Raw genomic sequence first — 12,204 nt, 5'->3', positions numbered from 1 at the left:
AGAGGGTGGGAGCGGGATTTAAAAACCAGTCCCGGGGCTCTACTTGGTATCTTTGCAGCTCTTTGGCCCGTGCTCTTGAATTTTTCCATCTGCTGAGCCGTAAAGCCTTTCTTGGAGAAGCCAACAATCTGTCTTTAATACTTTGTACCATTTCTTGTGCTATGCCTCCACCATGCATGTCCAACATTTTTTATTCCAGTTTCTGTACCAATTTCGATTCAGTTGGACTTAAAGGGGTTTTCCCATCTGACAACATTATCCCCTATCCACAGAATAGGAAATAACTAGATGATCATGGAGGTCCAACCTCTAGGCCTTCCTGCGATATCAAGAACAGGGACCCCAGTCTCCTGTTAAATTGGAGCGGTGGGTCACATGTGCACGATGCTTCTCAACTCATTCTCTACAGGAGCCGTGGAAACAGCCAAGTACAGTCTTTATCGGTTTCCATTCTAAAGGAAGACTGGGAGCCCTGTCCTCAAGATTGCAAGGGGGCCCCAGCAGTCAGATCACAGCAGTCAGCTTTTTATCACCTATCCTGTGGATAGGAGATAACTTTGTCAGATGGGAACCTTTTAAATACCTCCAATTCTCTACATTGTGGCACAATGAAAGCACACTCTTATACTTTATAGTGAGACATGGGCAGCACGAGCTAAGATTGACTACACAACTGAAGCAAAACATGGCTTTCAGAGATAGATACCCAGATAACTGTTCCATGTCCCTTGCTGGTGACTGCCATTGTTTGCACCATACAGGTTAAGAAGTACTCAACAAACATGTTATGAGGGGTTAACAATGTGTTTGTTAATCTTAAGGGGTTTATCCAGGAATAGAAAAACATGGGTCATTTCTTTCCAAAACCGCTCCCTGTCTGTCTCCAGATTGGGTGTGGTTTTGCAGCTAAGCTTCATTGAAGTTAATGGAGCCAAGTTGTAATACTACACCCAACCTGGAGACAGACAAAGAGTAGTTTTGGAAATAAATTACCTGTGTTTTTCTATTCCTGGATAACCCCTTCAAAGTTATAGATGATTTTTTCAGGCCTGCACTGATGATCAAGCTTTGTTTACATGAGCATCCCCTTTAATTTTAGATAACCTCATAGATCTGCCAAATTTGGAGTAGGGAAGGAATTTTTACCTCTAGTATGAGGGTTTTTTGTCTTCCCCTGGATCAACTTATTAGGGATATAGGTTGAACTTGATGGACTCTGGTCTTTTTTCAACATTATGAACTATGGAACTACGCCTGTTTAAGTGAAATGCAGACTTCTGAAAATACAGCTATACAAATAGAGGAGCTGGAGGATGGCAGGAGTCATATTTTATCATTTCCTATTAATGCATTGCATGTTTGTTTGTTTGTTTTTCAGGAAAAATAAGTGATTCAAAAGACTATAGGAATATCCAAAATGGTCGTCGGGTTGAAGATGATTGTTTGAAAAAATCAAGAGAAAAACAAGAGCCTGAAAACGCTCATGTCAGATCACACTTCTGTGTTCTCATTTAATATCAGCTTATGGGGGTTTTCCAGGTCTTTGATATTGATGGCCTAGCCTAAGATAGCTTATCAATATCAGATTGGTGGTGGATGCCTGATCAGCCTTTTGAATGGGCCATGGCAGCTCTGTGTAGCTCAGTAAATGGGGCTAAGCTGCAGTACCAGGCATATCCTTTACAAAACATATGAAGCTGTGTCTAGTAGACAATGAAAGGGTCGTGATGCCCACTGAAGTGTCTTGGCCACTTTGAACAGCTGATCGGTGAAAGTGCCAGGTGTCAGACCCCACTGATTTGATATTGATGGCCTAAAAACATTTCATCTCCTTTACAGAGCCAAGTTCAGGCTTAAAACTAGTTTCATGGAGGAGATAGACTGTTGCTTTTTGAAATTGGGTGAACAAAACTGTGATTTCACTGTATGCTTTGGAGTGCTACTTCTTCTTCCTTGTATATTGTTTTTTGGTATACTGTACTGTCAAATATGCAATACATTTTATTTATTGGTAACTCTCTTTTATGGGGACAAAGAGCAATGATACCTTGGATTAATAATGCTATACTGCCTCAGACTGCCAGTTGAGTATCACCAATTTAAACTAATACGAACACATAAAGAATGTATTTTATATTCATCGTACATAGATTGCATTCCATAAATTCTGACCAAAGGAAACATTTCTTATATTTTTTATTAAGTATAGAAAGTGTGCTCGCACAGTATAAGCACAGCTTGTCCTTTTAGAAAAGTGTACTTTAGAGATGGTCTATATAGATAGAAATGTCATTGCTGTGAATGTGCAGAACCCTTGTACCAGTGCTCGTGACGCCGGGAGCTCGTGACGTCATAGCCCAACCCCCTCATTACATCACACCCCGCCCCCTCTATGCAAGTCTATGGGAGGGGGCGTGGCGGCTGTCACGCCCCCTCCCATAGACTTGCATCGAGGGGGCGGGCGTAATGTCATGATGGGGCCTAGACATCACAAGCTCCCGGCGCCGGATCTAGCTTTCGGAACAGTTTGTTCCAAATACTAAGAAGCGGAGTACCCCTTTAACTATGTGAATGGAATTCTATATTATATGGTAATAGTTCACTATGTGGAAATAAATGGGAATAAATATTTCGGCTTCCAAACAGGGAGCAGGTGAGAAGCTGTATGACAAACACCTTTACTTACTCACTTACTTTATATACACTATATTTTTCGGATAGATGCTTCTGCATTCATATCTGCAGGATATTGGGCATAAGCAAACCTCTAGGGCTATGTTCATGCTGCATTCGGTGTGTATGGTCAGTGTATACTCTGGGAAATTCCCCTAACATACATGCACAGCCTATTCATAGGGTGTAATTGGCTGCATATACTGTATGTCAGAATAGTGTCTGCTATATACCTGAACAGTTCACATATGCACATTTTTTTTCCCTAACTGTATTGAAGTTGTATTGTATTGACGTTAGTTTTTCACTCAAAGCAATAACGGTAAAAACACATACTATGGTGTATGTGTTTTAGCAGTCTATTAATAACATATGTGGAATGTATGGAATGCTATCTCCTGACTGCTACCACATTCTCCCTGTACAGATGATTGTATATTAGAAAGTAATGACTCATATTAATTCTAAGATATGGAGCATTTGGTACTATATAGTGTAAGGTTATATTTGGAAATTCCAGTGCCAAATGCAGTCTAAACCAATTTTTGCTTGGGTTGATGGGCAGGCTAGACCTTGGGATGCCAATAATAAGCAGACATTAGGGTCATGTTTTCAGCATGGTATGACATTAGCTTCCTGTGCTTCCTTATGATGGTAGCTGTCTGTTTTCAGAAAACCTGTGCCAAATTTTAATAAATAATATACATGTTTATTTGTTATTTTCTATACTTTCTTCACCAGTCTTTTGGCATCTGGCAATAGCTTTTGTTTAAAAAAAAAAAACTTCCTTGCCATGTTGTACATCGAAATGTTATTCTTGAAATGCTGGTAAATGGTAATAGGCAATAATTTAGAGACCTTTAACTTGCTAGTACTGTAGGGTTTTCAGGCTGATGGAGAAACCCATTGAATAATCTTTTTTCTTCTAACTGTTGGTGCCATCTGTGAGCCAACGTAAGCAAAATATCTACATAGTGTTCCACTTTATTTTAGAACGTTTTATTCATGCTAGTGGAAATTGTAACTCAATTGCTGTAGTAGTGTTGTTGTAACATGTTGCTTGTAACAAAGGTGGAAAGGAAGACATGGCCAAACATCCACATGTTGTTCATGTTTTTTTTTTTACATTTGTGCTAGTATGTAGCTTGTGTGTTGATGATACAGATGATAACAGACTGGACACATGAGACCAACCAAACTTCTGCTGTAAAATAGGCAGCATTTTCTAATGGAAGCATCACACGGTTCACTAGAATGGGATTAAAACACCTCTATCGTAATTTACAAGAATGGGATTTAAACACATCAATCGAGAGTTAAAAAAAATCACAATCTCTCCTTAGGGAGCTTTACAGATATATAAGGATGAAAAGCAGCTAGAAATTGTGTGTCTGATCCCTTTTCCATTCCTCTACCTAGTTTTTGAAAATGCCTCTCCATGCCTGCTGAGTGGACAGGCAATGCCTGGTGGGATGATATTGCTGTGCTCATCGAATGTCTTCCCACAGCTGCTCCCCCTCCCCTCTCACAGCATGCAGCCTATCAGACACACAGAGAAACTCCAGCTGCACCCCCCTCCTCTCATGAGTTCCTTGTCTTCTAGAAGATATATCCATGTATTCAAATGTACTGCAGAGTAACACATAAGGAAATGTGATAGGTACATGCTAATAAAATAAATTAAATTGAGATTTTTCATAAGAATGCCTGCTGCTCAGAAATTAACGTCTCTTCGGAGAAGTTTATGACTTGATGTTGATGTGTCAAGTACCAATGTATGTAAGATGCTTTGGCAGATTGATATATCTACACAGTGACAAGCAGATAGCATATTATTGGCACCAGTGAGTAATACCACCAGAGCATGGATAATGGGCATTAATTGATGTGTCAATAGGCTTCCTCTAAACTGCTAATTTACATTTGGTTCCATTTCCTTTAACCATCCTGCAGTGAGACACATCAGGTACCGTCAATGATGAAAATGCTGAACATGAAAATATATTTAACATAATTTGATCAATACAGTTTATTTTATTGATGGATAGAGTGCATATATTTGCCCACTGTGAGCTGGGGGTGGGGTGGGGGAGGTGTAAAATAAACAACCGGTGGAGGAGATTACAAATTACACATCTCCTTGGCACTAAAGCTCTGCTCTGCTAGTATGACAGCTCTGAAATGGCCTTTTACTATTGCTGTGTTTATTGCGTGTGCACGTTTTGAATAAAACATGGCAAGCATCGAGATTTAACCTTCAAATATCTGCCTAGAAGGTTGTAGCCGCACTGGCAGCAGACGATGTGGATAATCATTTTGAGATTGGCCCAACATATGTTTTTCAGCCATGAATGTAAATGCTGCAAGAATATAACTAACTAAAAATAATACAGATTTTTCCCACATTAGCCCAAAAATTTAAGTGACATTTCAGCATCTGGTATAAAGTATAGTCAAGGATAATTGATATGAAAAATCACAGATAAAACTGTGGTATTTGCATTGTTCTGTGTCTATTATGTTTTTTTTACTTTGCTAGATTTATAATAAAAATATAGGTGCAACAACTCAGACCCCAGAAGACTGTGTTTGCCTACATGTAGAGGTTTTATGATTCACCCCACTTTTAATATGAAGCACTGTTTACCAGCTAAGGTTCCCTGGGGTTTCTTGAAGCCTGGTTGATAGTTTCTATAAGATAGCTGCAGGAAGAGCTGTCACTTTCACAGTATGCTTGACGTAGATGCAGGCAAATTGCTCAATAAATCTCAGCCAGAATATAAATGATAGAATCCATTACACAACACCAGATTCTTCTGAGATGGGGAGGGGGAGTAGGGGTTTCCTGTAAGCGGAAACATGTTTTCTGAATTTGCCCTTAGTATTGTTGGAAATAACTGGAATGCTTGCCATGCTGAATCCCGTAAGAGAATCTGTCAGCTATGATGCTCTTGCTCAGAGCTGCAGACATGGGCTTAGATGGAGACAAAACAATGGATACCTGACTCTTAGCTGATAGCAGTTTGCATTGTTATAAAAATATTTTTATTCTAATAAGCTTTAACGTAATAGAGGCAGTCCTCAGCTGCAGCATGCATGCCTCCTCCCTCCCCCACTCCTCCCTGCCTTTCTTTGATGTACAAGGCCAAACCCTATACACTAATCATGCAGGGCAGGGAGGGTTGGGAGAAGGGTGACTACATACATGCTGCAGCTTACCCAGGCCTTCATAACTCTTGAGATTATAGGTAAAACATAATTTTATCCACCTAATGGCTATCTGCCCTTGTCTGCAGCTCTGAGCGTGATAAATAGCTGACACATTCCCTATAAAAGTTTGCAACCAGCAGAGTATTTATTTGTACATGTGACGCTGCACTGTGCTGTATCTAAAAGCAAAAAGAAAAAATGCTCTTCGGATATTTCCACAATTCTATTCCATTTAATATATCTAGTAAAGAAAGGTAAGTGAAGACATTCAGGGAGACAGGTAGATGATAACTGTAATAACTGTCTAATGTTAAGTACAATGAATTATCTCATTGTTTTTGTGTATGATCATTTTGTACTTGGATCCTATAGGACTTTCAGATACTGTAGATATTTTTCATGCACTTTATTTTGACTATAAACACTATATAGCAAAGTTATTGTCATATATTTCCATGTTTATTCAAAACAGTTGATATATTTGTAATAATGCGTGATTTTATATGTTTTATGTTTGTCTTTCTATGTCTGGATAGTCAGATACTTTGTTGTACAGTACAGGTCTTTGTATCTGTGTTATAAGAACATGAAGAAAATACAGAAAATACATTTATTCTGTGCATTTTTTTAAATTGTATTTATTTTTCATTATACCACTCATTGTTTTCATAGAGTGAAAGGTGATTTACCCCATAGCTATCAAACTACTGCAATAACATAGCAATATTACATTGTCAAAATAATCATTATAAAATATGACATTTTTGCAATGACCCTAATAGTAAACTTCACTGGATATTACTGAATGTCCGCTGGGACCCCCTGTGATCTCTAAAATTGGGCCCTGAGTCTTTGTTTTCAAAGGAGCAGCAAGTTGCACATGTAAAACTTATCGTTTCATTCATTACAAACTCTCATGGTCGAAGTTTTGGGCTGTCAGACTGATGGCGAGAGGATAAGTTTTAATCAAGAACAAAACTCAAGGCAAATTTTCCGTAAGTAAAATGGGTCTTGGAAGTCTGGTGCTCTACATGCATGTTTCCAAGGCACTCTGTACTCTATAGATCTATACCACTACAGGAAATGGTTAAATAGCTGCATGTTACTGGACTGGATAAGTTGCCAAAATGATGCCCCTTTTCTCTGACATCACATTCTGGTCTGTAATTATTGGCTGAACATGTAGCTTACGCACATCCTGCAATTCCCAACCCAGATTTTACTCTGGGAATAGTAAGAGCTTTCTGCATAAAGAAAGCAGAAAAAAATTACCTAAAAAGAAAACATGTAAACTAAAAAAAGGGGAACTCCTTTTTGATAACACTAAAATCAATTAGTGATTCACTCATCTTTTAGAGTTGTGCACCGCATAGGCACAAGCTTCATAGAGACAAACTATATCAGATATCTATTAGACTATTACACCCACAATATCTATTAGACTTCAAGCCATAGTTGTTTGAGCTGCACACCGTGGTGCCAGCTGTTTGTGAGCTGGCACCGTGGCATGCAGCTCAAACAGGTGGGTGGCAAATACAAGATTGTGGGGGTCCCCAGCGGCAGGACCCCTGTGGTGAGACATCTTATCCCCTATCCTTTGGATAGGGGATAAGATGTCTCAGGGCTGGAGTGCCCCTTTAACAAATAGACCAGAATCAACATAAAACAGCACTAGTATTCCATAAGGCACTGCTCTTTTTAACGGGGTACTTCACTTGCCAGCATTCGGAACTAAGTGTTCCAAACGCTGTTTTTGCGCTGCAGGGGTTGGACACGCCCCTCATAACTTCATGGTCACGCCCTCTCAATGCAAGTCAATGGGAGGGGGCGTGACTGCTATCACACCCCTCCCATAGACTTACATTGAGGGGGCACGGCCATGATGGCACGAGGGGCGTGGTTGACCCCCGCAGTGGGAAAACAGCATTTGGAACATTTAGTTCTGAACACTGGCTAGTGGAGTACCCCTTTAACACCATGTCACCTAAAATATATCTCAGAGCTTCATATGTATAAAACTCACTAAGAGGTTTGTTAAAAGATTACCAAAATGAAGAAATAACCTGATGCAGGCATTTGTACCAGGCTGAAACATATTGTTTTCACTTTTTTTTCCTGATATTTTAATAAACCGCATTCTGGTCTAAAAGAAAGGCAAAAGCTCTCATTATTACAAATAATATATGCAGAATGTAGAGGCTTCAACCAATAACTGCAGAGGGGGGCAGACGAGGGGGGCAACCTCTGCTATACAACCCGGTAACATGCAGCAGTAGTTGTTATTGCCTTAAGTGATAGGTACCGAAAATATACAGATCACTTTTAGAGATGAGCGAACTTACAGTAAATTCGATTCGTCACAAACTTCTCGGCTCGGCAGTTGATGACTTTTCCTGCATAAATTAGTTCAGCTTTCAGGTGCTCCGGTGGGCTGGAAAAGGTGGAGACAGTCCTAGGAGACTCTTTCCTAGGACGGTATCCACCTTTTCCAGCCCACTGGAGCACCTGAAAGCTGAACTAATTTATTCAGGAAAAGTCCAACTGCCGAGCCGAGAAGTTCGTGACAAATCGAATTTACTGTAAGTTTGCTCATCTCTAATCACTTTGTAAACATAAAACAGCCCTGATATGTTAAAGTACCTGAACATTTGCCCAAAGTTTTAGTTTAAGCACAATCTAACCAGTTCCACCATTTTGTACCCACACATTGCTACTTATTGGAAGAACAGCTTATTTAGGAGAAAAGAAACATCCCTAAAAATCCAGTTTAATGCTGAGAATTTATCTTTTTAATTTCAGTGTAATTAAAACCATAAAACATTTCCTGTATCTCCTGTTATTCTGTACAGTGATGGTTCATTCATTTTACATTGCGTTCTGTGTTATACATACGCACACTGTAAATATTCTTTTGTAAAGGACATTTTTAGCTGAAATGATTTGTGTGCATTATGAGTACTTTGGGTGTTGATGTATACAATCTCATCCTTTTAATAAAATGCCCTTTTTTGCATTGTATGTTGTGTCTGCATTATTAGTATTGCGGTGCAATTTTGCAATTTATTTCATTGGGTATGAAAGCAAACGATGAGATTTACAGTTCAATTAATATAACATGTATTCTGTATGCAAATTATTATGCAATTAGAGCATTTACATTGTGCTAGAAGTATTTCCAGTGCACAGCTAGATTAAAGCATTAAAGGAATTATCCTTGAATCGTTTTCATACCATAAGTTCTGCAAGGCTTTGAATAGTTATTTTAATGTCATTTCCAATGTTTTTACCATAAAATACTTGTTTTATCATGTTTTGCTTCCATGTATTCTATTGATGCTGTGGCTACATTTTACAGCTGGTGTCAGGCGCAGGACAATATTACTCTTCTTCCTCCTCTGGCAGCAGAAAATATAGTGCTACAGTGCTAATAAGCTAAAAATAAGGATTCATCTTACTGCAGAGGCCCTGGTCTTTTACAAACAAGAAAAACATTTTTTTTTATTTATTATAATTTTTTTTTACTTCTGTCATCCTGCATGATCGCTCTCAATACAGCCAGGTCTTTGCATGTGTGTCCCCCAAGCATACAGCTCAGTAGGTGGATCTGCACTAGAGCTGGGCGGTATGACCAAATATGTGTATCACGGTATTTTTGTAACTTATGGTGGTTCCACGGTATATAACGGTATTTCTTTCACCCCCCCACCCCAAATCATGTGACCCGCCAGCGCTGTTCTGCTCCCCCCCCCTTACATGACAGTGGGCTCAGCCTATCACTGGCCGGGGCGGGACATCGCTTTGGCCGCTGATAGGCTGACGGCTCTCCGACGTTCCCGTCCCCAGCGTAAGGCCGAAGTAGGTAAGTTACAGTTTATTTACTTTGTCTTTTGCAGCCCGGGCATAGGTATACAGCATACAGCAGTGGTCTCCAACCTGTGGACCTCCAGCTGTTGCGAAAACTACAACTCCCAGCATGTCCGGACAGCCGTTGGCTGTCCGGGCATGCTGGAAGTTGTAGTTTTGCAACATCTGGAGGTCCGCAGGTTGGAGACCACCGGCGTACAGTGAGTTCCAGTGCCGGCGGCCCCCAACAAAGAGGAGGAGGGCAGTGTTCGCGGGTGACATATGTGAGTAGTACCCCGCTGGGCTGAACATTAATTGGGGGGGGGGGAGCAGAACAGCTATGGCGGGTCACATGATTTGGTGGGGGGAGCAGAACAGCGCTCGCAGGTAACATGATTTGGTGGGGGGAGCAAAACAGCGCTGGCTGGTCACATGATTTGGTGGGGGGAGCAGAACAGCGCTTGCAGGTAACATGATTTGGTGGAGGGGGGGGGGAGCAGAACAGCTGATAATTCATTCCCAAGGGGGAGGGGCCAAACCAGTATTGCGGTATGGGAAAAATTCATATCGTGCAGCCCAAAAATTTTGGTATTCGATATGAACCGGTATACCGCCCAGCCCTAATCTGCACATTGCTAAGCACTTTAATCACCAGGTGATATAATCCTATGTAAGTATGGCTCTATTCACACTGCTGTCCGGCTGCATGCTATGTTATTCTTCCTGTCAAATCTGATGGAATTACCTTAGGGGGCCCATTACATAGCCTCCGAGGGTAGTCTGAACACAGCATACATGTCATAAATTTTCACTCTTAAATTGAAATACAAAATGGGGGAAATTCATCAAGGCTTTTACCCTTTTTTTCGGCTATGTTTGCCGCAATAATCTGTCGCACGTGATCGCGTGTGACAAATGCATGCTCCAAACCTTATAAGCAGTTTTCCCGTCTAGACTGTGAATCGTGATAATTTAGCCCTTCTTTTGCAGCGGTAACAAATTCATCATGTGTGACAATTCACTAAAGTCGCATGTTTTGGCGCATCCTATGTTCGTTTGATGCAAATTCACTCCATGTATGTTCTGGTGGGGAAAAACCGTTGTCAACAGCATCTTTATTATGTTGTGTTTGTCGCGCGGGGCACACATGCGCCTAATTGATGCGACAGTCGCAGGCATTACGCATGCATTAAACCAATAGACGAAATCCAGGTTGAGAATGAAAAAAAAAAAAAGATATGAGATGTCACATGGCATAGGAATACACGTTATTCATCAAATGGTGTGTGCCATATGATGAATATGGACCTGGACAATCAAAACCAAGGCAGGAAAAAACGGGGTAAAAAGAAACACAAGACAACAGGTATTTCTGAATTCCCCCCAATGTGTTTATAATTTAATGCTGTATTTATATAACATTAATATTCTTATATACCCCTTTAACCATTATAAGAAGTAATATAGGTCAATCATTACCGCAATGCATTTTAGTGCTTGTGGGACTGAGATTAATGTTGTTTTAGATCAGAACCTCTAAAAACCATCGGGGAAGGTAATCAGAGATCACCCCACCCATTTCCCTGGAAATACCAATTCTGGACTCCGTAGAAAAAATTTACATGTTCATTGTTATGGTGGAGTTACGTCTGGAACTGCATTACTGCTAATGGGGAGGACATATGCCCATGGGGTCATAGCACCTATTCATTCCGGTGGTGCCTGCTGTACACAAAGACTCCGTCATGTTCATTCACCCTTAGTGTTCATGCCACTTTATTTACTTTGACATTAAAGGGGTACTCTGGTGAAAAACATTTTTTTTTCATCAACTGGCACCAGCAAGTTAAACAGATTTGTAAATTACTTCTATAAAAAAATATTATTCCTTCCAGAACTTATTAGCTGCTGTGTGCTATAGCGGAAGTTGAGTTTTTTTTTCTGTCTGACCACAGTGCTCTCTGCTGACACCTCTGTCTGTGTCAGGAACTGTCCAGAATATGAGCAAATTCCCATAGCAAACCTCTCCTGCTCTGGACAGTTCCTGACATGGACAGAGGCGTCAGCAGAGAGCACTGTGGTCAGACTGAAAAGAACAACTCAACTTCCTCTGGAGCATACATCAGCTGATAAGTACTGGAAGGATTAAGATTTTTTTTATAGAAGTAATTTACAAATCTGTTTAATTTTCTGGCACCAGTTGATTTGAAAACAATATTCTCCACCAAAATACCCCCTTTAAACCCTGCGTAACTTTTTTTTACATTGCCTAAATAGAAAATGTTGTGGGAGCATTTCAGAATGTGCATCCATAAAAGTACTTGGTCATTACTGCAGAATTCTTCCTCAATTTAATTAACTGGCCCTTGAAATAGAAGAAAAGTTAGAATAGTGAAAAGTTAGATGTAAGATAACAACATAATACGTTTTTGAAGTGACACAGGTCTCAAATAACAAAGGACCAGTGACCCAAAGCAA

At 40.2% G+C, this 12,204-nt stretch overlaps 1 protein-coding gene across 2 annotated transcripts in view; it reads left to right on the top strand.

The window, feature by feature from the left end:
* LOC130361590 (guanylate cyclase soluble subunit beta-2-like) overlaps positions 1-7,564 on the top strand; it is a 96,841-nt gene extending 89,277 nt beyond the window's left edge. For both annotated transcript variants that reach the window (XM_056564792.1, XM_056564793.1), the window contains one exon: positions 1,379-7,564. In XM_056564792.1, coding sequence (XP_056420767.1) covers positions 1,379-1,515 — 137 coding nt within the window. In that variant the 3' untranslated portion in view covers positions 1,516-7,564. The remainder of the gene's footprint in view (positions 1-1,378) is intronic.
* Positions 7,565-12,204: the final 4,640 nt, after the last annotated feature.

This window comes from Hyla sarda, chromosome 3 (genome assembly GCF_029499605.1).
Source record: "Hyla sarda isolate aHylSar1 chromosome 3, aHylSar1.hap1, whole genome shotgun sequence".
NCBI classification, from domain to species: Eukaryota; Metazoa; Chordata; class Amphibia; order Anura; family Hylidae; genus Hyla; species Hyla sarda.
This window is presented reverse-complemented; position numbering and strand designations above follow the sequence as displayed.